Source organism: Oryzias latipes, chromosome 7 (assembly GCF_002234675.1).
Source record: "Oryzias latipes chromosome 7, ASM223467v1".
Classification (NCBI taxonomy): domain Eukaryota; kingdom Metazoa; phylum Chordata; class Actinopteri; order Beloniformes; family Adrianichthyidae; genus Oryzias; species Oryzias latipes.
This window is the reverse complement of record NC_019865.2, coordinates 12,231,760-12,256,831: the sequence shown is the minus strand read 5'-3', so window position 1 is coordinate 12,256,831 and position 25,072 is coordinate 12,231,760. Positions and strand designations below refer to the sequence as shown.

Genomic DNA, 25,072 nt, shown 5'->3' with positions numbered 1-25,072 from the left:
CTCCATCTGTCTCTGCTTTTTCTTCAGTGGAAATGTTTAGCTCAAAAAATCTCTTCATCTTATATGAGTCATTGCTTTCCACCTTGAAAAAATATACACAGAGGATGTAAAAAGATGACATTCACCGTTGGTTTCTTTACCTACAGATGAAAAGCTTGACTTCTTTGACACTTAACAACAACACCCCCCACTAAGTTAAAAATAGCCTCGTCTGACTGACCAGACAGACTGGGACTTTCAGGGTGTATTATCTCTCCGGAGTTTGTTCAACAAGCAGACAGAGACCATACACGCTCACGCACGCACACATGCACGGAAAAAAGAGCAAGAAGAACTGATACGGGAAGACAACACTGGCATGCAGACTTGCAGAGGGGACAAACCGGATACTCTTACTTTCACCTCATACTTTTCACAATATTTTTCTGGAAAACAAAAAACTAAATAAAAAAAACACCAAAACTTGTTTTTTCAGAAGCTAAAGCTACAAGCTAGAAAATTAGAAAAGCATAACGATTTCTAGATGACATCTTACCATTTTAAAGAACACAACAAAATAAACAAGCATTGCAGCACCCACATCCATGCTAAGTAAATCCATGAAACACATTTCATATAAAAACTTTGGGATTTCTGGATCAATGTAGGACAAACAAGGCTTGTTTTGCAGCCACATTACCTCTCCATCCTAAAGTGCTTAAGCAAATAATGAGGATCTCCCAAAAAGATTGTTTGAAGGTCAAATATAAAATATTATTACCAAAACTTGAGGCATAGCTGAAGCTGGTCTCTGCGACGGCACAGTGATGGCTCAGTCTGTAACAAGAGCAGATGTGAGTGATTTCTAAAGCTCAATTAACGAAATCAAAGATATAAAAAAAACAAGGTTATAAAAATACAGAACATAAAAACTTCAGTAATTGTTGATTAACCTTGAGGTTAATTCAATTTTCTCTTGTTTAGAATTGTTGGCATAAATTGAGAAATAAACAATCCAACACTAATTGGTTTTTGACTACTTAAGAGTTGTTTTTTCTAGGAACTTAACATGACTGCTGTAATAAAAAAAAATACTCACATAAATGATCTTCAAGCTATTCCGCTGTTATTAGACATTCAAGCACTAGTCATATCCATGACCTCAATAAAAAATCCCCACCTTACCATTTCTTTTGTTTTGCTCACTGTTGTTTTTAAAAACCCATGTTTGGGTTAATAGTGGGATCCTTTTCTGTGTTTTTATCAATTGAGCACATGTTTTATCTTTCCCTTTTGTGATATCAAATCAATTATTAATTTATAATTTTGTAAAATAGAACAACAGATTATTAGGTTCATTTTTTCATTTCAATTCTAGAAATGATCAAATCTAAATGTACATAATAAACATTTCTAGCCTACATTTAGGTCAATCCAACATTAAGGCTTTTCTGATGACCTCTGTTGGCCGGTAAGAAACCTGCATAGTTTGGTGCCACAAAAACGCCAAATCATCACACCGACACTTAAAAAATACATTCCTTTATTCAAAATGTAAATACATCAGGTTTCTGTGAGTTGTTTTACAGACAAAGGTGATTGTAATGGTTCATTTTTAGCTTATAAAAATTGTAAAAAGAAAAAAATCTACGTGAGTCCAAAAAGTATGGAAAATATATTTAACTATTACAAAAAAAAATTCTTTCAAAAACCCTTTTAGAATATAAAACATTCCTAATAACCATTTAATCCATACAGTCTTAAGGTCAATTGAATTTATACAACTTAACAGATAACTTTGCCTTTGTGGCTGCTAGTAAATGCTTGTTTTATTTAACTTAAATATGCAACATGCTGTTTGTGAGCATAATATTCTGTACAAGTTTCATAGAATTCGTCAAGAGAATTAACCAAACTTTCATGTGCGATGTGGTTCTCAGTGGTTTTGGTCAAAAGTTTTCCTCTGTAAATAAGGTTCCCTTTTGGAGGAATGTGTGCAATTTCAGGTTTTCCATTTAGTCATCATGTTCGGGGTTGGGGGTTGACAGTAATGAGCAAGGCTGTGGAGAAACTTTGGCTATGGAGCTGGTGTTGCCCGGAATAGCAGACACATGGCGGAGGAAAACTAGTTCATTAGTGGATGCAGTCTTGTTTTTCATATAAAGGTAATACTGTTTGAGTCAGTAGATCCTTCTATGCTAATCATCTGCTGCTTATGCTGCTGTAAATTGATGCAAAGTCTGCAAGGTTTGAAGTGTTGGTACTAGATCATCTTAGATGTCCTGCTTGACTTTGCTGAGACTAAAGTCACTGTCAAGGTCCAACTTGGAGAGAGTCTTCTTAACCCGCAAGGCTGTGAGCCGCGCTGTCGGGTTCTTGTACCAGCACTCCTTCATGATCTTCACAAGAGCTGACAGGATCTGGACACAAGCAAAACATGAAGCAAAAAATGAAACATATGAATGGTGGAGGTGACAGATAAGTTAAAAAAAGTTAGCTTATGTCATAGTCACATGCACCCATATGGGGGTTGACCTGATAGGTGCTGCTAGGGGTGGGTATATCCAATAATTTTGTTTTTATAATGTTTTTAATTAAGTAAACTTGCTATAGCATTATACTTTAATGCAGAAGATTTTGCCAATAAAAGGAACCTTTTAAAAGTAGGTTACTTTTAATTTTTTTTCCTTAAATTTTTTTTGGAAAATTCCTGCCTGTGAGTATATCATTTAGTCAGCAATGTATGTTTAGGTTGAACGAGCGTTAGCATTAGCCGTCCTATGGGAAATTCCATTATACATTGGCATCAAGCTACTAGACTTTGGCTTTATTGCTGTCATGCGTTAGGTGACCAGAAAAGGAAAGGCATAAAAGATCGATCTTTACTTTTTTGGATCGTAAGAGGAGTGCTGGTGTGGTGTGTCTTGCAGTTTCCTTGAGGCTCATGCGGCCACCTTAATGGATGTCATAAAAATGATGTGCGTACGGATGATGTGTTGTCCGATAGCCTTACTTCAGAAGTTAGCAAGGTGCATGTACTGACTCATTGATTTCACGCAAATGCTGTATGCACAAGGTGTGCAGGTGATACATAAGTGCTCGTAATAAGCCTAGAGGATGCACACACAAACTACACTCGGATTGTTTAACTTCCTAACTTCTAACAGCGAGGCCACCCTTACTTATCCTTACATGTTGTTTAAGTGTTTGCCATGACTTCACACCCGCAGCATGCCTGTAGAAAAAATGTTCATGAACATTTTTTACCCTGCAGGCTCGCTGAGCGGTCTACAACTTTGATATTTCAAGCGGGTCACCTGCATGCAGATTTGCCTGGATTTTACCCACATACAACCTGTATCCACCCGTAACAGCAGTTGTGACTAAGGCATTACCGGAAGCCTAAGAGTTTGTGTGCTGAAAAATGATTTACCGGGTGGGAGTTGAGTCGGTTGTGCAGACTGGGCCGATGCTGATCCACACACACAACCTTCTTCATCTCCTCAAAGCTGGGATCTGATGGCACCAGGTCAAAGAAAGGAGGACGGTAGTCCTCCACAATCCCTTGAAGAAAACAAAAAGAATACAAACTCATACATACACATGTAGTTTTGTCCCCTCCAAGTGTGGGAAGGGCTAACCTAGCAAGAACACTTCAGTGCAATCAATTAAAAGGTTCTATAAAAGCTTAGAACTTTTTCCATAAATGTTGGAAACAAAGGCATTTGAGAAGTTTTATCTTCCTGTTCATTTAAACTGGAGCGATTGGAAGTTGTAGAAAAATTTAAGTATCTTGGCGTAATCTTTGATTCAAATTTAACTTTTAAAGATCATGTAAAGAAAATATCCAATATTGTTAAATTTAATCTGTCAAATTTTAAACAAATAAGGTCTTCTCTAACTACTGAGGCTGCAAAGGTTTACATGCATTCATTGATTTTTAGTCATATAACTTATTGTCTTACTACATGGTCCCAGACAAACGAAAGCACTTTGAAACCCCTCAAGTCTCTGTTTAAGAGAACCCTGAAAGTTTTAGACAAAAAGCCTCTGCGTTATCATTACTGTGACATTCTAACCAAGTATGGCATGATGGACTTTGAAAGTTATAAAATGTACATGGATGCCTGTCTCATTTTTAAAGTTTTGAATGGGCTGGCCCCTCCCCCCTTGTTAGATTTTATAAGTAAAAAAACAAATGTTGGAATAGGCACCAGGGCTTTAACTCGAGGGGACTGTAATGTTCAAAGGCGCAGGACTAAATTCAGCCAAACAGTGGTCTCAATTAGAGGCACACAGCTATGGAATACGCTGCCACAGCACATTAGGAACTGGGAAAACTACCCTACCTTCCAAACAGCTCTTAAACGATGGTTAAAAACAAACCAGTCCTGCAAACATTAGTTATTGTTGTTTTTCTGTGACTGTCTTGGAATTTTTAGACTTGCTTTTTATTGTAATAACCTTTGTAAATATTTTTACCTCTAATATTGTGCTATTTCATTGTGTTGTAAATGTAAGTGTTGATATTTTTATCCTGTCCTAGGACAACAGATGAAATTTAGCTCCTGTGCTAACTCTGGCATATTTATGTTAAAGCAGCTGCTGAAACATTGTTTAATATGCATTGTCCTAATTCAAATAAATAAAATAAATAAAAAATAAATAAATAAATCAAACAAACACTTGAGCTTGACGCTGTAGTGGGAGTTTGGTAAAGTATGCTTGACTAAACAGAAGAGCAGGGAAGATATCAATTCCCTAAAGACAACACACAGACATGTACAAGCAGCCATCTGCATCAACTCTTGTATGGGAATAGATTTGTTCGGTTATGTGTTTGAATCTATCAAAATGTGTTCATAGATATCTGGACTATGTAGTAGTCAGTGCTGACACCAGATAGGACTGTTTATAATTACTGGTGCGCTAATCATGAGAGGATGGTGGAGACAAACCAGGCTAGAAAAGCAGAGGACTGACGAAAGACGAGTGACTGATATCTTATAATGTGTTTGCTTACAGGGTAGGAGGCGCAAAAAATACGTTTTTAATACCATTTATTGAAGGAAAATATGTCACTTCTGTGGGATTCATGGATGCATGCATTGATAAAATCATTTCCTGTGTCCAACAAAAATTTTCCAAGCCTCCCTGCTGATGAATGCTAGTTCAAAACGTTTTTACAAGACTGTTGTCACCTCACCATTGACAATAGTTCTGCGGGATATTTCCCAAAATACCAGGCCCAGAGCCCAGATGTCAGTTTGTTTGTAAGACTCAAAGACGTCCACACGAATGGTCTCATCCAGGACCTCAGGGGCCATGTAGCGCTTGGTCCCAACCCGAGGGTTATTGCCCACATCAAGAGAATCATGAGCCTGAGTGTGGATCACAGCCAAACCTAAGGAGCACAGGTGGAAGCTTTTGGTTGACCTATTTAAATATGTTTGACCAAAATAGGAAATGTTTTCAGATATATTTACTATAACTGGTGTAATCTCCAGAGTAATTCTGACCTAGATCAGCGATGCAGCACTGTCCGTTCCGCTTCACAAGGATGTTTCTGCTTTTAAGGTCACGGTGGGCGATTGCTGGCTTTTCCTGGGAACTGACAATCTCAGTGTGGAGGTGGACCAGGCCACAGGCCACAGAGAGACACATTCTCAAGCAGCTCTCTGGGTCCAGGCTGCTGTATTGCAGGAAATCATACAATGAACCCAATTCATGAAAGTGGGTAACAAGCCATAACTGAGTACTGGAGTTCTTGGAGGTCATGTCTGAGGCTATAAAACCTAAAAGCCAGAAAAAAAGGCACTGTTAAAGAGCGACTCTGTGCAAAGAGGATATGTCGTTTTTAGTAAATGATCTCTGGAGGTTTATTTGCAGTACCAAGTATGTTATCATGGCGTAGCTGAACAGTATTGTAGATCTCTGTCTCCCTAAACCAGGACTGCTCATCCCTAGAGGAGAAAATCTTGACAGCTACACTTTCTCCCATCCACGTTCCCCTCCACACCTCCCCATATCTGCCTTTTCCTGGAAACAAAAGGGTCACAGTAAGACGGTTGCCAAGTTCTACAGACATCATTTAAAAAGAAGAAAAAACCGTGTCAAGAGAAAAACTGACCAACACATTCAACAAGTGAGATTTGTCTAGCCATAGTCCTCTGAACCAAATATGGAAGTCCTGTCCCACTTCCTGATGTGCAAAACTCTTTGAAAATATCCTAAAGAAAGAGAAAGAGATGCAGATATGTAATAAATATATGAGTCTCTATAATAAACAAATATCCAGTGTCCCTTACTCCATATGATGGGTCCTCTCCAGTGGGAATTTTGATCAGGGTGGTGTCATGGTCTTCAGGGTCTTTTAGTCTACAGGGTGTATGTCGAAAGCGCAGGAAAAGCACAAAGCCTAATACACTTATGGTTGTGAGTAGGAGCAGGGAAGACACACTGATCCACATCTCTGGGTGGAGAGGCTCTGGAGGTGAAACTGTTGTTGGCTCCCCATCTAGAGAATAACGATAGAAGAATGTTCGGGAAAACAGAAAGTGTTTTATCCTTGGAAGAATTCCAAATGAAAAGATGATGTTTTTTTTCTTCAAAACATGCCACAGGAAATGTTTGTATGAACTTGCAGTAATTGACCACAAGGGGGTAGCAGTCCCTACTTTAAGGTTTGTGTAAGGTCTCAAAGTGCATTGAACTGTGGGATGACTGTGCTCCAAGCTGGACAAAATTAGAACTTCTATTTAATCAAGAAATAACTTATTTGCCTAAAGTAGAAATTAAGTAACTTATTCTCTAAGATTCTTCTGTGTAATTGTGAGTGGGTGGATGGTCCATGTTGCAGTAGATCATATGAAGCTTCTCACTGCTGATACTCTACTATTGAAATATAAAGAGGACGCACAAAGTTTTCCATAGTAGTATTCATCTCACATCAAGTAATGTTATTTTCAAATGAAAGCAGTGGTTTTGAGTACTCACTTATATTTGGAGGCGGTGTCATTAAGGCATTGCATTCGTTTTCCTCGCAGCAACTGACAAAAAATCCCTTGAAGAAGCCTGAGCACTGCTCTCTGTAGTGTTTCTTAGAGAAACACCCCCTTTCCTCTTCGCCGTGCACCCACGTATAGAAGCAGTAGTCACCGGTGCAAGTTCCATTCTGACATGTGCCTTTAGTGTTCTCACAAGTGCACAGCAGCTTCCTGTCATTTGCATCATCGTTGCTGTCTAAGGCACAAAGCAGACAAACAGCTTAGAGTTTACAAATAAAAAAGGGGAAAATAAACGTTTGCAATTGTATTGGTCATTATTAAATTTGAACTCCATCAAGTAAGCATCATCACATCCTTGTGACGACTTTAGTTTAAAAGTAGTAATTAAGGAAATTAAATGCATAAAGCAAATGCTTCTGGATTAAATCATTGTTCATTTTTGGATTAAAATGAAGTTAATCTAATCTCCAGATGGTTTGCCCTTTCGGGACAGAGGAAATACCACAGATCTTGTTGATTGTGTGTGCAGAATGGCATAAGCTCCTGCAGACAGCCTCTTGACAAAAACTCTGCAGTAGCATGCCATAGGTACACCTTTCACGGCCTCTTGTGGACTGAGGGTCAAAAAGCCTGATTTACTCAGCTTTTAAACTGGATTAGACAACTTGACTTCGCCTCTTCCTAATAGACCACCTCTAAACAGACATCATGTCCAAGCTTGTTAGTTGGACTCTGTTTGTTTTATTGATAAAGAAAATGTAAATGATAATTAAAATGATTGTGGTGGTTTTCTAAACCAGATCAGTCTAACATATCACATTAGGTTTACTAATTAAACATGTAAACGGAACTCACCTGCACGTGTGTTAGAAATCCAAAGTAACAGTCCAGCTAGCACCAATGTGAGCAGAGCACAGTTCCCCATCTCTGTGAAACACAGAAACAGTTATCAGTTCTTCTCACTATTTTGTTGTCCTCAATAGAAACCATCAATATCTTATTTCTGGTCATATAATAATCTGCTCCCATTCAGCTTGCTTATACTAACCTAATGACGGTGCCTATAAAACATTTCAAACCAGGGGTTTGAGGAAACAATAAGGTCAAAAACAACAGCTGGAGGGTCCAGCCTGTCTGCCTTTGCAGTAATTGCTCTGGGTGGGGAAAAAGGGGGCTACGGGGAAGCGGCCTGAAACAGCCCTCCAGTGTGTTTGTGTTTTGTGCGCTCAGACTGAATGTGGCGCTGTGCTACCCAGACACCAGGCCTGATGACTCCAAGACTACTTTGCTTACAGAGTAAATATTGTTGGCTATGCTTCCTGCCATTGAGTGGCCCCACCCGGCTGGCCAACCAGACTCGCGTCTGCTCATTGTTTGGGGCTGCAGTCTTCAGAGTCACGCAAGACGAGGAAAAAAAAGAAAAAAGAAAACAGCACATACAAGGCAGCTGTCCTACACTGCAAAAAGAGCCTTAAAATAGCAAAAGAACATTCATTTCAAGAGTTAAACACCAGAGAGTAGTTAAACTATTTGAAAACAGAGAAACTACTTAACAAGATATCTGATAATAAGATATTGAAATGTAGAAACATGGAGTTCCACAAAAGCGATTAAAAAAAAATTAAAAATAAGCTAAAAAAGCTACTGTTAGATGGAATTACTTAAACGGAATGTTATGCAGCCCAATGATGCATATTTGTGCTACTTGTAAGCCAATGGTTTGCATTTTTATGTACTTAATAATAGTTTATTTTTATTAAAATAACAAAAAAACTAGTGTGAACTATTCATTTTAGAACTAAATGAGAATAAGATCTTAGTTCAAGTTGGCCCATCCTTATAAATCTTCATAAAATCTAAAACTAGCCCTTAATCTTAGCACATACATTTACATTTTTGTTTCCAAAATGATGAGCATAAATGCCAGTCCAACCTGTCAACATTTATGGAAATTTAAAATAACTTCCTTGAAGTTGAACCAAAAATGACAATGCAATTTTTGAGTATTAGATCAGGTTTTTCATTGTCAGTTTGAAGCATTATGATTTTGACTCGTTTGAATAAAAATTTCCTTATTTCTAGATTCTAGCTCTTAATGAGACAAAGAATTCTTAACTTTGATGACTTTGAGAAAAACTTAGAAATCAAAACAACTTAAAACCTGGTAAAACATCTTGATGTCTAAAGGTTTACACAGTTTAGCTGGAGTTAGAAGTAATTACCAGTTTCAATAATTACTTCAAAATGTGTGTATTCAAAGAGTTTAAATACAAAAACACAAAAAATAATTAAATAAATAAATACAATAAGGTCTGACAAATATCTATTAATCCATTGTCTGTGCTTTGAAATTGTTAAAGTTTTCTGAAAACGAGGTCTTGCTTTGTAAGTTCTATTGAATTGGAAAAAAAAGCTCAACAGAAATGTCATGTTTTTTTTTTGGAAGATACAAACAATTGAGAAAAAAGTGAAAACAGCTTGAAAAACTACTTTTGCCAACAGTAAATTGAACGGTTTGTTCATTTAAAAAAAATGTTTCGTTTTCTCTACTTTTTAACATAGCTTCAGTAAATGAAGGATTTAAAGCATTAATTCATGCCAGAGCATTTGAGTGAGCGTCTCATGATTAACTTTTTTTTTTTCTAAAACTCACCTATGGGTTTAATCCCGCAATTAAGATCATTATCCCCGACCAGACTTGTTTTAGCTAAAGGATTACTGTCCTCACCCTTGAGTCCAGAATGCGTCATATAGGAAAAAGACAACTTCACGGTCCTCTGTTTAGCTGGTCCTCCAGCTGTGAAATGTCCTAATTACCACCACTCTCCCTCCGTGCCTGACAGCTAGTATGAGGTGATTGTGCTGATAAGCTGTGTTGTGTTTTTGCTAAATGTGGTGTTGTGCATGGCAGCCAGACATGCCCACTCTGGTATGTGTGGCTAGAGGGCATTGTCTAAGAAATCTTCAGGTTTGCTCTGATGGAACGGCACAAACCCAAACAGAGCTGCCAGGAAAAATTCTTCTTGGTGGCAAGCAGGTCGTATTTGTTTAGAGTTGATTTGTGGATTTAAGGTTAAGTAGAGTTTGATAGTAAAACTAGAATTTTTGTAGATTCTTGCTGGGATGTTTCCGTTTCCTTTTCCGAAAAGAAAAAGATTGTTACCTCTGATATTTCCCACTTGTTAGTAATTTTTCTCTCTACAGAATGATAGCCTCTTTCTTGTAAATGGTCCTATAACCCTTTCAGACTTTGACAGCAGCTATCACTTCTTATGACTACCTGCTGGTGTCCTTTTACCTTGACATATTGTGAAAAGCAGAAAACAGGAAGACTCGCAAATTTTTGCTTTTAAAGAAACATTTAGATGGGGAACAATTTGACATATATAAGCTTCACTATATAAAGCATGTGTTAAGAGTTTAATGTCATAAAACTGAGTTTAAATTCGGAGTAACACCATGGTGATGGTTCAGCTCATGCTTGTAGACAGAGTAGACCCCTAGCTCTTATTAGTTTCATATTATTCTGAGTTTAACATCCCACAAAAGGTCCACAATAGAGCTGTGAACTACACAACACTACACACTGACTGGAAATTGAGAAAAACTGTCTCTAAAGTTGCTAAAGCTTCTACCAAGCTTCCTTCATTGTATTTAGTTTAGGAAAAAGCAGATTCGAATATCATTTAGTTATGTAGTCTACAGATTATGGACAGTTTGGCTCCCATATCTACACAGATTATCACTGATCTATAATGCAGCTATATTAGATGGTATAGGAATGGTTTTCTTAAGGCCTTTGGGTCCTTAGACAAAACAAGTTCTCACTGTCTTACAAAGTAGTCAGATTTATTTTTTAATGTCAGCACAAAGTAGGGCTGGGCGATATGGCCTTAAAATAAAATCTCAGATTTTATTTTTTTCAATTCGATTTCCGATTTTTTCCCTGACCCCCCCCCCCCCCCCCCTACTTAAGGAAAGCAATAAGTACAAACGGCAGAGAACTTAAAGCAAATTTTGCTTTTATTTAATCAAACACAAGACAAATGCAACCCCCATTTCTGTGACGAATAATAAATAAATGAACAGACTCTTGGTATCAAAGTCCCAGCTGTGTTTTGAGTCACACTTTGTAGTCTATACTAAAAGGAGACCAACATTCACCTTGAGAGTAGCACCATTTTGTAAAGGATTAACAATACAGCTCATGTCTGGGGTCTAAAGTTTTAATTAAATTAATAAACCCCGTCTTCTCCACGGTTTATATGGGTACCATGTCTTTGGCTATGTGCAAAGCGACTACCTTTTCTCCACAGTGCCCCTTTCCTGTCATGTGCGGTGCCTTGTGCAAAGGATTCGGCTTCAGTTAGCTGTTTTTTAGCTATGTTTTTTTATTGGTCACTGCGGTTTTGTTCGCCTCGGAGAGACTGGCATTTTTCATATTTGGCTGGATGTCTCTGTTTCAGGTGTTGGAATAGGTTTGTGGTGCTGCTGCCTTTGACTGCGATGGGCTTTAGGCAAATGTTGCAGCGTGGGGTCTCTTGCTCCACGTCTGTGGCAGCAAACCCATACCAGTTCCAAACAACAGATGATTTTTTTCCTTTCTTGGGAACTTCCCACTCTCACCGGTAGCCATGTTGTCGCTTGCTGTTTCGTGTGTGCTATGATGTTCTAGTTTGTCGCTTGCCATACTGCCGTGTGAAACTAACGCTGCGGAAGCTCCGGGGAGCCAAAAACGCTCCATTATAAAAAAACTCGATTTAGTTGTTTTTTAAATCGCCCGTAACAAAAAATTTGAATCAATTCATTCAATCGATTTTTTGCCCAGGCCTAGCAAAAGCTAAATATGACATTCTTTCTGAATATAGCAACCCATCCATCCATCCATCCATCCATCCATCCATCCATCCATCCACTTTCTAAACCTGCTCAATCCCTAATGGGATCACAGGGATGATGGAGCCTAACCTGTGTCAGGCAAAGGTGGGTGACACCCTGGATGGTTTACCAGTCCATTGCAGGGCCACACAACCACACATTCACACTCATACAGACAATCTAGATTTACCAATCAACCTACGAACCAGCTGTGAAGTGAGAGTGCCAACCACTACCCCACCATGCAGCCCTGTCAATAAAGCTACTTGACTCATATATTTCAAATCCAAACAAAAGTAGACCCTATTTTTATTTTAATAATTTGATAGAAGTAGTTAAAAACAACCATCATGAGCTTATCTTTTAAAGTGTGTTGATGTTCTAATTATTTGTCTTCAGAATGTAGATTGACATGCAAAGCTTACTGTCTTGACAATGAAAATGATATGGGATACAAGCTTGACAAATAAAATCAAACATTTCTGGCAAATAAAGCTTAAATTTGTAAAAATTCAGACAAAAGCATTTGTCAACAGTCACCTTTTGGACAACTGACTTATGTGGTTTGAGTCTAGCAGATGAGAAGCCCATTTTACAGTAAACCCCAAGTATCATATTTTATAAACCAGCACAGCTTCCTGATTCAAAAACCTCTGTATCAGTGGTGATCTGAATCTTGGAGTCCGTAGGAAGAGCGGCATAAACACAACTCCACCCACAGAATGAATTCTCTGTAGAGCAGCTCATTTTGTTAGGTATCATTTCATCTCTGAAAGTGTACAGACATCCAGCAGCAGCAGGGGCCGGACTTTATACGAAGAGTCCTTCCACTTTGAGTCTTCCTCTGTTCAAAAGAACAGGACGGGACTCAAGGGAGAAGATTCATTGTCATCTCTTCCTCTCATCTACACAGCTGCACTCTGGGAGGCCGATTTCTCATTCCATCATGATGACTGTGTGGTTACAGTGGTGGATTGTAGGGCCATGCCACAGCACGACTGTCTCCTTCCGCCCCTTTACAGGGCCTCAGTGCACCAACAAACTCTTTTTAGTCTTTCTCTGGGAAAAATGAATCCACATTTATTCTATGTTTCTATTAAAAGCTGATGCCAAGTGATTTTACAAAAGAAAAACAAAAATTTGCACTTCAGCTCCTATGATCATCTGCAAGTGTAATGACAGCGATAAAGATCACTTGCTCCCTGCAAGCTTTGACGTGCACCATCCCTCCAAAGAATGGAAATGACAAAGATGACACAAAATACATGTTAGGCAAACATATTTCCATCCAAAACATAGCAAAAACAAAAAGTGGTAAAATCGGAATGTGATTGACAAGCATCTGCAGCAGGATTATCTGGCCAAAGAGGAAGCATGATGACCTGAAAGGCCAAATGTCGCCTTGTATATGTTTGTGGAGGATGGGTGAGAAAAGCAGAAATAGTGGGAGCAAAGTCTGGCAAAGATTTAAAGAGTTTCAAAGTAAAATGACTAATTTTAACTATACATGGAAACACTTCTGAACACATTACAGTATAAGTTAGAAATAAAGCCCCAATCTAAACCAAAACTGTCAACAAACAGACACTTTAGAATAACCAACTAAAATAAAAATGTGAACATATAACTTGGTTATTGTGTATCTCATCATATCAGTGTGCTTTTATTTTTATTTAACTATTTATTAAGATGACAGCTAAATGACCACAAAATATGTCCATTTTAATGTTAACAGTAAAAAAAAAAGTAAATTTTATCATCATTTCAGAAAAAACCCCACTTGAGTTTACCATAAAAACTTTTTGTAGTATTCGTTAGCAAAATTACCAAAAATTGTTTTGAAATATGTCATAAAAACGTAGTAAAAACACTTATTATAAACTACAAACACATGTAAAATAAAAGGTTGTGTCAATTTGTGTGCTTTTATTCAAGAAGGCAGGGTCCGAACTAACTACCTGCACACAGGGCAACAAGGAAGAGTTTTGGTTTTGATAAAGGAGAAGAAAAAGCACCAGAACGGATGTGTTAAATGGTAAAAAGGGTGATCTGGTGATCTCTACACCTGTTGAGGTTTCCAAACACATGGAGTGATGTGAAAGGTAACTTAGAGTGTTTTCTGGACATAATTACATGTTAGGCTGTCCACATATGAACCAAATTAGATCAGGCTTACCTGTTTTCCTTTTTAACTTGACAGACGTAAACGCCACATATTAGAGGCACACAAGCGCTCCTCTGTCCTCCCCCGCCAAAAAAGAAGAGAAAATCTGAAGATTTCTTTTTAGTTTGTATGCATTTCCAGAGAGCTTCTTCACATCCTTCTTCCACTGACGCGTTCTCTGCGTAAAGTTCGTTTTCAAGAACATTCAGTCAAGGAAAAAAGTCCACGAAGCAGCAACAACAACACATTAAATTAAGGCTTTGACTGGTGCGTGAGTGAAATAAAGGAGCAGAGGCGGCCGTCTGGGTCCCGGCAGGTCGAAGGAACAGCGAGCTGAAGCCTATCTCATCTCGGTCTAAATCTGCGCTGATAAACCCACAACATGAACATGGTCGCGGCTCTCCTTCCGCCTTCCCTTCTTCACAAGTGACAGGAACTTCTTGTAAAAGTAAGAACACTGTCGCGTTTGAGATTAAAAGGCAAGATTAGAGATTTTTAAATAGTATAGAGAGTTTTGTCCCACCCCTTATTGTCCCGTACCGAGTCTGCTCTGGAATGCGTTCTCTTAGCGGTTTTCCTGTTGCTTACTAAACCTCTCATTTTCCTTTTCCCTTGTGGACTTGTGTCTGCACTGCACTGACAGGAATGTGCGCCAAAAACCTCACAAGCACAGAGAAGCACCGTTTGCGCGTCGTGCACGCTCCAATCTTCTCGCAAACTTATTCGTTTAAGAACCCAGAGATATGAGGCTCCGTTTGTGCCAAAAGTAGGCAGTGGGCATAAAAAAATATTAACTTCATACACAGAATCTACATTTGGGATTTTTACTCATTATAAGCAGTTGGGGTGAAACTAATATTTTTGGCGATTCCATTCATATGCTGGATGATGAAACGATTCATAGTCGATATTGAACTATTTTCAAGGGAAGACAACAATTAGAAAAGCAAACATTGTGCTATTTCTTTATCTATATGTTAATATGAACATGAGTTCTTGTAAATTTTATGGCCTCTTAACTTTAAGATTTTATTTATTGTAATACACCCTTATGCATTTTCTAGTAAATATATTTTTAATTTTGGTTTAAATCTTTTAGGTTTTATTTTTACAACTATTCCATTCATGTCACAATTTGTGGTTGCCGATCCAATTCTTAGTTGATATCGGTTCATTTTGAACGATCTGATTCACTGACCTAAAATGGATCCAGGACATCTTTAGCCAAACATTCAACCAGTGGGAAAAATACCTGGTTTACTGAGCAGATTTTCCAGATTCCTTGCATTTCTTGAAACATAAACAAATTATTTGTTCACACAAACAAGTAAACAAGAATAAATAGCAAATCCATTCACATTTTAGTTTCATAAAGTTCAGTCCACTGTTGTTTTTCCACATCAAAATAACACAAATGGAATATTATTATACTAGACTTTATGGTCACTTGTCTTTGGAAAACTCAGTGTTTCCACACATTGGACTGGAATGATGCCTGATCATTTTTTGTTGCCATCACATCTGTGTTGTCTGCTGTGATGCACTTGGTTGTTTAAAATAAACCTACTGTACCTCAATCTAAATTTCCAATATTGATATAATTGATTTAATTCAATATGAAACCATTTTGTAATGGTATAGGTCAGGGGTCTTCAACTAAAATTTAAGGAGGTCCAATTAGAAAAGATTTCTTGAAGTTAAGGTCCGCAAATAAAACTATGTCTAAATATTCAGTGTTGTCACAAAACAGGTAGGCAGCTGGATCCAATTGCAGCAGGGTTATTAGCTCAGCTAAAAGTCCACAAAGCTAAAACAGAGTCAGGCAGGCAGGGGTCAATAACAAGCATGGGAGCATCAGAGAATCAACGAGAATAGGGATCCAGGCAAGATTCGGGGCAGGGGGCAGGCAAACAGTTAGAAACAAAACTGGGTGAGGAAATCAGAAGATCAGGTCTTGGTAATGCAGGCAAAGTGACGCAGTAGACTGAGTGAGGCAGTAGAAGTCGGTGACTGATTGCTAATGGAAGTCAAGTGTGTGGCATCCAGAAACTGTGCGCTGGGGTTGCTTGGAGATGAAGTACAGTCAGAACTCTGGAGACGCTTCCTGCCAGTTCCCAGAGGGAGAGACAGAGCTCTGACCTCTGACAAGTAAAATATATTTTTAAGTAGCCGAGGATTGGTGGCACATCTGCATACAATTAAAATCTTACTTCCACTTCAAATCAATTCAGTACAATTGAAATGTTAGCACAGTGCCCAACATGAATTTCCATCACTTTTTGTGGTCGCATGTAAGTACGTGCAAATAGCATTAGACTTTTGTTTTTGCCTCTTGGGATTTGTATCTTCCAGTTTTGACATTCATATTTGCATGTTGTGTTTGTTTCCTTTGGAACCTTAAATGAGTGTTGTTGTAGCTGTAGCTTACATAAAACACTAGCACGTTAAAAAAAAAATTTCCCTACCGTTTTAGACTCTGATTTTAGTTACATCAATAAAGTAGCTCTGCTTATTTTCTTGATTTGCAAAACAATAGAAAACGTTTGCAACCCTCCACACATTTCTCTAATTGTTGCAAATATAATTTGATCACTTTTTGTACATTTATTCTTAATTTGAAAATACATATTAGTTTTTATAAAAATACTTTCATCCCATTAAATTTGGACTTTTTGGTGATTGATGTATTGAAAGGAACAGAATAATTAAAGAGTGTTTGTCATTTGTCAGTGTGTATCTTGTATACTCACATCTGTCAGAGAACTTGCATTGTGAGACAACTCTACATTCAGTGAAGCCAGATGCCTGTCATATAAATTTTTCTTGCTTCTCAGGCTCTGTTATCTCTTATGGTTGCAGACACAGCTGGGAGCACTCACATAAACTGTCCAAACTGTCATGTTGAAAAAATACATCAGTCATTCTTTTTCATTTAGCGGTTATTTTTCTTGTGCTTCTACACAGCACTCCCAGTTGTTGCCTAATATATAAGAAATTTTTTTTATCATTATTTCAGTACCTCAATGCTGAATTAAACATGTTCTTTTTAAAAATTTTCTTTAAATCAAAAATAAAAGTGATGTTTGACAAATGTTGGTATTAGTAGCGGTGCAGTAAGTTAAGCGCAGGTCTGACACATGGGAAATCAGGGTTTGATTCCCGGAATGCGCACAAGTTTCATCTAGTGTAGGTCCTTGGGCAAGACCCTTTTTCAGTATTGCAGGGGTTCTCAAAGTGCGGCCCGGGGGCCAATGGCACAAATCACAGATGTACCTTACTTACCTACTTACTTTGTTGTACCTCATGGGCTTGATAAAGTTCTGTGCCTGATTTGCAAGCAGGTAAATGCAATGCTCAAAGTATTCAATATAAATCGTCACTATGTTACAAAACATAAAAACTATGACAAATTTACTGGCGAGGAGTGCAACATAAGCTCCAACAACTACAACAAGGCTATGCTGCACACCAGATGTTTACAAAAATGGCCCCATGTAGCAAGCCCTTAACCCTTGTGCTTTCCTAGGCACTTTAACATTGGGAGTGGGGTCATCTAGACCCCACAAGACAGTGCGCTAAACCTTTTTTCTTTAATTTGATCTTCACTGGTGCCCATGGATTACATGAAATCCTCTTCACCTTTATCCACCTTTGTCATGGTAGGGAGAACACGTCAATGTAAGGATCGGGTCATCTGGACTCCACAAGGATGAAGTGACAGGAATTATAAAAAGAATGTATGCTGAAAGTAGCTGACATTGTTTGTCTAGAGCAGTGTTTTTTAATCGGTGTGCAGCGGCCCACTAGTGTGCCGTGAGATGAGCCACAATGAGTCTTCCCTGTTTGCCTCTTGAAACCACAATGAACACACATCAAACAGTTTTAAAATCTATTCAAAACATTTTTGTTAAAGTCTTCAAAGACTTCATTTTTGATTAAGACAAAAGAAAAATTAATAAAACTTCAACATGTTCACTTTTTGTGTAGCTACAGAAAACAGAAATATATTAGTTTTTTTGTGTAAAATTTATCAAACATAATGTGATCATATAATTGTTCAAAAATCACAGTTGCCTTTGCACCATCCTTTAAAAAATATTTTAAAAAATAATCACTATTTAGAAAGAATATATTTGGTTCTTTGTGAGGTTACATAAAATTGCATAAAAAATTGCATAAAAGAATTGCATAAAATTTGGATAAAATTGCAAACTGAAGGAAAAAACAACTACCAGGGTCAAATTTTAAATAATTCAGTTGAAACTTATTATTGAAAACTAACTTAAATTTCATTACAATGTTTAGAAGAAACGGCTGCAACTTCCAGCTTTTTCTGCCACAATGATCACAAAAATGCACGTGAGATTGTAGAGGGACTGTACATCAATACAGACTATGAGTTTCTCCTTTTTTAATTTTTGGATGCTGGTGTGCTGCGGGATTTTTGTCAAGGATAAAGTGTGCCTTGGCTCAAAAAAGGTTGAAAAACACTGGTCTAGAGCAAAATAAAAGGTTTGAAGAAATAAGTCTGTCAATTACTAGACGAGTAGAAGATCTGGGCAGCAACCTCCGGGAAAACATCTGGAGGGCCTGGTTAATTTCACATATGACACTTGGTCATAAAAGTTATTAAAAAACAACTTTTTCTGTTTATCCATTTTTTTAACCAAAAAATTTTAACCAAAATAACCTTAATTTAGTCCTCCAGTAAAAAAACTTTTAGAACCCCTGCACTATTGCCTAACTATGTACCCACAAGGGCGTCCAAGTCTCCCTGTGCCGGTCCCCAGCCCGGCTAGAATACAGCTTTATGTCAGGAAGGGCATCCGGTTAAAATCTGCCTGCCAAACCACCTGTGTGAAAAGTGAAAGCTAATTTGCTGTGGCGACCCCTAAAGGGACAGGCCAATAGAGGAACAACAACTACTCTATTTTAGCCTCAGTCAAGACAGATTTCCTCTGCCTATATCAGATACAAAGTGGAATGGAAAGGTTTGCTGGGTTAAGAGTGAATGGATCAGCCTTTAGGTCTTTTTATAACATTAGTGTTAAGGCTGACTTAAACACATTCTCGCCATGTTAAGCAACTGGTGTTTTAAGTGACCCTAAAATAACAGGAAATTGTTGAAAAACTGCATAATAGTCTTGTTCTATAATTCAGTTAAACAGTTCAGTCTCTGCATGTGCAGAGCAGCATTTGTCAAACACACAGCATACGCTGCCACAAAAACCAGTGAATTTCTCTCATTCAAACATGACAGTCTCGATTGTCTTTAGTGATTTCAGAGAGGTTTATATTTTGAGGGCTGACTTGAGGTCACCAAGGTTCCTCTTAGTGGAGAGGAAGTGTGGAACAGTGGTCTAAACACAAAACATGACAGTTCTTCTTTTCACATGACCACAAATAAAAGATTTTTTTTTTCTTGCAACCATATTTTTTTAAATGAAACTCAAGATATTAACAGGAAACAGCATAGCTAATTTTATGTAAACTGCTAAAACCTGGTCTTTTAAAGATGGAATTTCTCATTATTGTTGATTAAACATACTTGTTGCGTAAAGATCCACATTGGATTAAAAGATTACTAGCAACCAGGGTTCAAATGTCAATCCAGTTCCTCCACGCACCAACCTTATGGGCTGCCTTAAGACGCTCACTGTTACTTAATTATGGAAGAGTAATCAAAGTTCCATGCCAAACATTCCATTCTGGCAAGTTTAAACTATGATAAAATTTCATTTTTACTGAATATGATGTTCCATAAAAAAACTTTAGAATGATTTACAAATGTAATATCTATACATATTGCTACCTCAGGATATTTAAACCTCAGTAATGTTTCTGAAATAACGAACCAATACAACCTTATTTTAACATTAAAACTCAAAAGATGAGAATATTTATTCCATATGAGGTATTTGAACAGACATACGCCTCGGCTACTTCCTTAGCGTCTGCATGAGAAGACAGGAAAGTGAAACTTGCTGAGCAGAATTCTGCAACAAACTGTATAATGCTACATTTTGCAATGTGGGGAGGCTCAAACGTTGTCACAAAATAGTCTTTTCTGCAGCTTTATCTCTACAAGCATACGTTAAACCATGACACGTGAACAACAGGACATAGTTTGGACAGTTTTTGCCTAAGTTTGTTAATAATAATAATAATAATAATAGGTTCTCAAGGCATTTCAACACATATATATGTGCACACACAGTATAGGCTATTGGCTATTTGGTTTTCTTGCAGTCAAATACCATGATGGCACACTACTCAAAGGTGATTGAAAACAGAGGTTGATAAGTTCTCACAAAGGTGCTGGAAGGTGAGCATTGATTATCCCTGCACACAATCTTTTGCACTCCAGAAGTTGTTTTCATTTGATCCATGGCGCTTGACTTACGAGGATGCATCTTTAAATCCCAAAAAGGAAGCTACTGTCACGGTGCCTGTCAGTTCACCTCCCCCCCTCCTACAGCTCTCACCACCTTGCTGATTGGAACCAGCTGATCCTCATCTTCTCATCATCCTGCCGGTCTTCATAAGGGAGCTCTCACCAGAATTCTACGCCAGTTTGTTATACTCACTCCGGTGCTTATGCCTGGCCTCTTAGTCTCAGCTAAGTTTATCTTGTCTCCATACTTACCACATCTTGTGCTCACCTTCAGGTTCCTACCTTGGTCACGCTGGTTCCTCCCCTCCACGCTGGTCCTGCCGTCCTCGGCATCCACGCCTCATTCCAAGCTGGTTTCCGCCGTCCTCGGCGTCCACGCCTTACCTCAAGCCGGTCCCGCTGTCCTCAGCGCCCAAGCCTCGCTCCCTCTGGATCCACAGTTCGACGCGTCCTCGTGTCGCCCCCTCCCCTTCATCTGCATCAGCTCAAAGGAAACACCAAGTTCAATCCACGGAGGAAATACGTCCACATCCCCTCAGAAACTTATTTACCTCTAAAATAAATCCATTTAAAGTCATCCTTGCTGTGAGTTTTCTTCCGGGTTTCAGCATCTGGGTCTGCTACGTCTACGACGCCATGACAGCTACAGTACCGTTGACCCTTAAAGGAATATAATACATCGGGAGGAACTAATGTAAGTCATCCCAGTTATCTCATGACCTCCCGGCTAAGTTAAAATCCATTGATGTCAAATGGTAGCCCCTAAAGTTTTCTTTTTTTTTTTGCGTTTGTTGTTATAACATATTCATCCTCCATCATCGCAGGAACATATTCTTCTTCAGCTTTTGCTTTTCTTTTTTGACCCCTTTGATTTTTTCTCATTCTCTTTTTCAGCCTCCTGTTTTTTTCTCTCCCTCTTTTTCTCCTCTTTGGCCTCCTTATACTTCCACACTGGAGGCTCCAGGTAACCCTTTTGCCTCTTCTTTTTTTTCTCTTTCTTTGGTGTGGGCTCTCCTGATTTTGTTACTTCAATCTTAGGAACGCAGCCTGAGGGAAAAATGCTGTTCCTGTGTGCCATGCTGCGTGGGACAAAGCTTTTCATGCCACCTGACGGTAAGCTTCCCCTTCTCTCTGGATCCTGGCAGCAAGAGGTAAGAGATACAGACTTGGCTGACATAGCAGTGGGAGAAGATGAGGTGATGGATCCGTTAGTGTGGGACACAGTGCTTTCCTCTAGCTCCTTCCTGCTGTGCTTTTCAAGCAGTTCAGATACGGCAAAGCGACGCTTTCCAATCTCAGGAGGGCTGGTGGGACAGAGGGGGCGGGAGCCTGTAATTATCAGGGGGCTGTGGATGCTTGTAGTTATTCGCACCATATGGTCCATCACTCCGTTGTCTTGGGGATCATGTGGAAACTTAAAAGTAAGGCTTTCCTTTAGACGCTGTCTCAACTTTTGACTAGCTGTTTTTGGGGCGGTGGCCTTCTCCACCAGCTGCCTCAGCTCAGGCCACTCAGGCTTGTAACTTTCACAAAACTGCTCTGCAACAGGATGAGCCTGCAGGCGACGTATTCTGTTGAGCGTCTCAAATCTTCCCGTCCTAAGGACCCAGTCCTTAAGACCTCTCCCTTGGACCAGATCCATTGCATACATGTCTGCACCTGCACCCCACAAGGAGTGGGAAATACACAGCAAACAGAGCAAGAGGTTAGTTTTCAGTGTTTCAGTAAACAGTTTGCTCCCACAACTCAGTATAATATCTCCACCATGTGGTTGCTTTTGTAGAACAACTGATTTGATGTCTGGCATCAATTTTCCAGAAGGAAATCAGGCCACTTCACAGCATGGTGGTGAACAATATAAGCTATTCTTAGAAGGCAGTAATATATTGCGTTTTGCCAGATTTGCTTTGTTGCCATATGTTGTCAGATTTTTCTGTTACGCAAGTTTTTATACAGAAGTTGTTTTAAGAAAAAGTGGTGGAGCTAATGACATAAATGATGAAGTGACTTTGATGTAAACAAAAGGCAGATGGAAATTACTTCTGCTTAATTTGCAGTTGTGCTAATTTCTGCAGCTTTAATCCCTGCAGCCGTGACAAAAAGCTGATTTCTTTCAAAGATCAAATGTCCTTGTTTACCCTTTTAAATCACACACAATTACACTCCTGTCCCTTATCATGACACATTCATTTTAACGGTTAAATCATTAATGGGCCTTTTGGTTTGTTCCAACCTAAAACTCAAAGCCTTTTCAGACTTTATAAGGAAACGGCACATTGGGTTCCAACAAGGTTAGGCTTAGGAGTTTTAAGGGAAATTCTCAAACTTACCATGCATTAGCAGAGCAGAAACGCAGTCTTCTCGGCCCTGCAGGCCTGCCTTGATAAGGGCGGTGAATCCTCGAGGATCCCTGATTTCTGTGTCCACACCAGTGTAATAGTTTAGGATATAGTTAAGGATGGTGATGAAACCTTGATTGAAACACAGAAAACTTTCTGGTAATATCTTAAGAGTGCCATCAGAGCATGCTGAACTGAGAGATGTGTTCAGACGTACCTGCCTGTGCAGCAATCATGAGAGCAGTGTTACCATCATTGTCCTGGTGGTTAATGTGCACATATGGGCAACTGTGCAGCATGGTGACAATGTCTATAAAACCTTTGGCTACAGCCACCATCAAACCCGTCTGATGAGAAAACAGATGCGTGTCCATTTGGTCACCGAAGCTTTTTATGTTATTAGAAGTATTGGTGTGTGCCATACCTTGCCGTTGATGTCAAGCTCCATGACCTCATCTTGTGTGACTCCTCTCTCCAGCATTCGGCTCAGTGATGTGGACTCGTTCCTTGAACAGGCTTCATACAGCGTTTTAGCTGGTTCCTTATATTTGGAGTCTGTTTCATACTCAGGAAGTACAGAGTCATCTGAGAGTATGCTCCCCGAGTCAGAGCTATCCAGAAGGATCTCCGAGTCTTCTGACGGGCCGGCGCCCAGGTGCGGGTCGTCGTTTGCAGTTGCCATCAGAACCCCTTCAGACTGGGATCACACATGGAGTTTTGCATGTCACTCGTATCTTGAATAAATAGTAAGTTTGGGTCATAACCTTGAAAGGAATTCTGTCTATTGTTTTGATTTAGAAGAACAATGAAGACTTCATACATTTGTGTACTCAACAGTTGTCATTATTTGGATGTAAATCCTGCACCGCTGTTTTGCTTGTGTTGTTGTAGCTCTTCAGAAGAACGTACAGCTTCTCTGGCACTCAGAATAGCTTTCTGGCACTGCAGGACTAACTAGTACTGTGTTAAATAGATTTGATGACCTGGAGAAGCCTTGACCAAAAGACATGATGCCTAAAGAGGATGAGGAGCTTTACCTTACCTCAGCCCTCTTATCAGAGTGTGTGATCCGTAAGTCTCTGGTTTACACAATACCCAACACTCCTCCACTCTTTTTCTACATTTGTTTCTTTCCCCTAAACTCATTGCAGGATGTAAAAACTTGAAAAAAAAAGAATCCTTAGGCTTGAGGAAACTGTAAAGTGATGTGGATGAGGGCCTAGTGAAAGCAGGGCTGAGAAAGACCAATTGGAGCTGCAAGCAAAAATTTGTCTTGGTGTCTTAACAGTGTCACACTGCTTGGTCAGACAAAAGTGGTTCCCAGTGGTCTTCTAATCTTCATTTTTAGTGTAAACCATTGAAAAAGGAAGGAAGGTCTTTTTCTTCAGATTGAAGATTGGGGTAGGAAATCATATTTATCAATGATTTTAAAAAATGGTTTCAAACTCTAAAACTAGTTCTGCATACCTGACTGAACTATACAACATTAGCATAGGTTTTCTCAGAAAAGGGTGCAGTCACAATGTTTCTAAGTTAGTGTCATGTGTAAGCAGCATTTGGTTGTATTTTAGTTCATGACAGAGAGGTTATTACAATATGGATTCTTCCTCTCACTTCCTTCCTCTGCACAAACATTGCTGACTTGTTATTTTAGTTCTGCCACTTCCTGCTGAGAAACACCTTTCATTCATCCTTCCTTTGGATTCTAAAAATTTCTCAGTTGCATTAAAAAAATAAAGTAAAGGAATAAACTATTTTTACCAAAGTGTAACTAAGAAAGAAACTTAAAAAAAAAGAAACAAAATAGGGAAAAACCTTACCTTATAAAATCCACCCGTGACTTTTGTTTACCATTTTTCTGTCTTTGAATTTTCTTTTTCCGCTGAAGTCTTACTCTGTACTCCACTCTTTCTGTTTGCAGAAACTGTTTAAGTTCCCCAAACGGATTCCACCTCTTGTCTTTTCTCTCCTTCCATTTCTGCTGTCGACTTATGCTGCCTCATCAGCCCGGTCCTAACATAGACTCGCTGTCCTAAGTCGGGCAACGTGCTCCTGCCCTCTCATCCCGATTACTGAAGATTTAAAGATTAATAGAAAGAAACAGGCAACAGCCAACCTTGCTTCCCTTCTCTCATTCTGTTCAGTTTGACTTCTTTTTCTCACTCTTTGGCTCTCTCAGAATCCACCCGTTCACAGCTCTGTGATGCCCATCTGTCATGTGAGAGAAAACCTCTCTGGTTAGGGTTGTGACTGATTCATTGAGGCTATGGTTCCAAGATCTGTTATGCTGAAGAAGACACTGTGATTAAAT

General features: G+C 38.9%; 2 protein-coding genes and 1 long non-coding RNA gene across 5 annotated transcripts; 1 reads left to right on the top strand and 2 right to left on the bottom strand.

Annotated features, from left to right (window-relative positions):
* Positions 1 to 1,505: 1,505 nt before the first annotated feature.
* LOC101169359 (serine/threonine-protein kinase receptor R3) lies at positions 1,506 to 21,017 on the bottom strand. 2 transcript variants are annotated; one of them, XM_020704645.2, is made up of 10 exons: positions 20,705 to 21,017; positions 7,842 to 7,913; positions 6,976 to 7,221; positions 6,288 to 6,496; positions 6,110 to 6,209; positions 5,872 to 6,018; positions 5,499 to 5,774; positions 5,186 to 5,383; positions 3,413 to 3,543; positions 1,506 to 2,399 (listed from the first exon to the last, which is right to left on the bottom strand). In XM_020704645.2, exons 2-10 carry the CDS (start codon positions 7,909 to 7,911, stop codon positions 2,253 to 2,255), a joined length of 1,524 nt encoding a protein of 507 aa, XP_020560304.1. In that variant the 5' UTR covers positions 7,912 to 7,913; positions 20,705 to 21,017; the 3' UTR covers positions 1,506 to 2,252. The 2 variants fall into 2 exon arrangements, with proteins under 2 accessions (XP_020560304.1, XP_004070497.1); XM_004070449.4 differs by lacking the exon at positions 20,705 to 21,017 and adding an exon at positions 14,041 to 14,654.
* LOC105354366 lies at positions 18,567 to 20,999 on the top strand. The gene is made up of 2 exons (XR_909003.2): positions 18,567 to 20,619; positions 20,697 to 20,999. It is a non-coding gene; the product is annotated as an uncharacterized LOC105354366 (long non-coding RNA).
* On the bottom strand, positions 19,375 to 25,054 carry LOC101171744 (photoreceptor ankyrin repeat protein). Of its 2 annotated transcripts, none has more exons than XM_020704646.2 (5): positions 24,582 to 25,054; positions 23,186 to 23,495; positions 22,979 to 23,108; positions 22,753 to 22,893; positions 19,375 to 22,081 (listed from the first exon to the last, which is right to left on the bottom strand). In XM_020704646.2, the coding sequence occupies exons 2-5, from the start codon at positions 23,441 to 23,443 to the stop codon at positions 21,261 to 21,263; spliced, it is 1,350 nt and encodes a 449-aa protein (XP_020560305.1). In that variant the 5' UTR covers positions 23,444 to 23,495; positions 24,582 to 25,054; the 3' UTR covers positions 19,375 to 21,260. The 2 variants fall into 2 exon arrangements, with proteins under 2 accessions (XP_020560305.1, XP_004070751.1); XM_004070703.4 differs by having other exon boundaries at positions 23,186 to 23,458.
* Between the last annotated feature and the right edge of the window lie 18 nt (positions 25,055 to 25,072).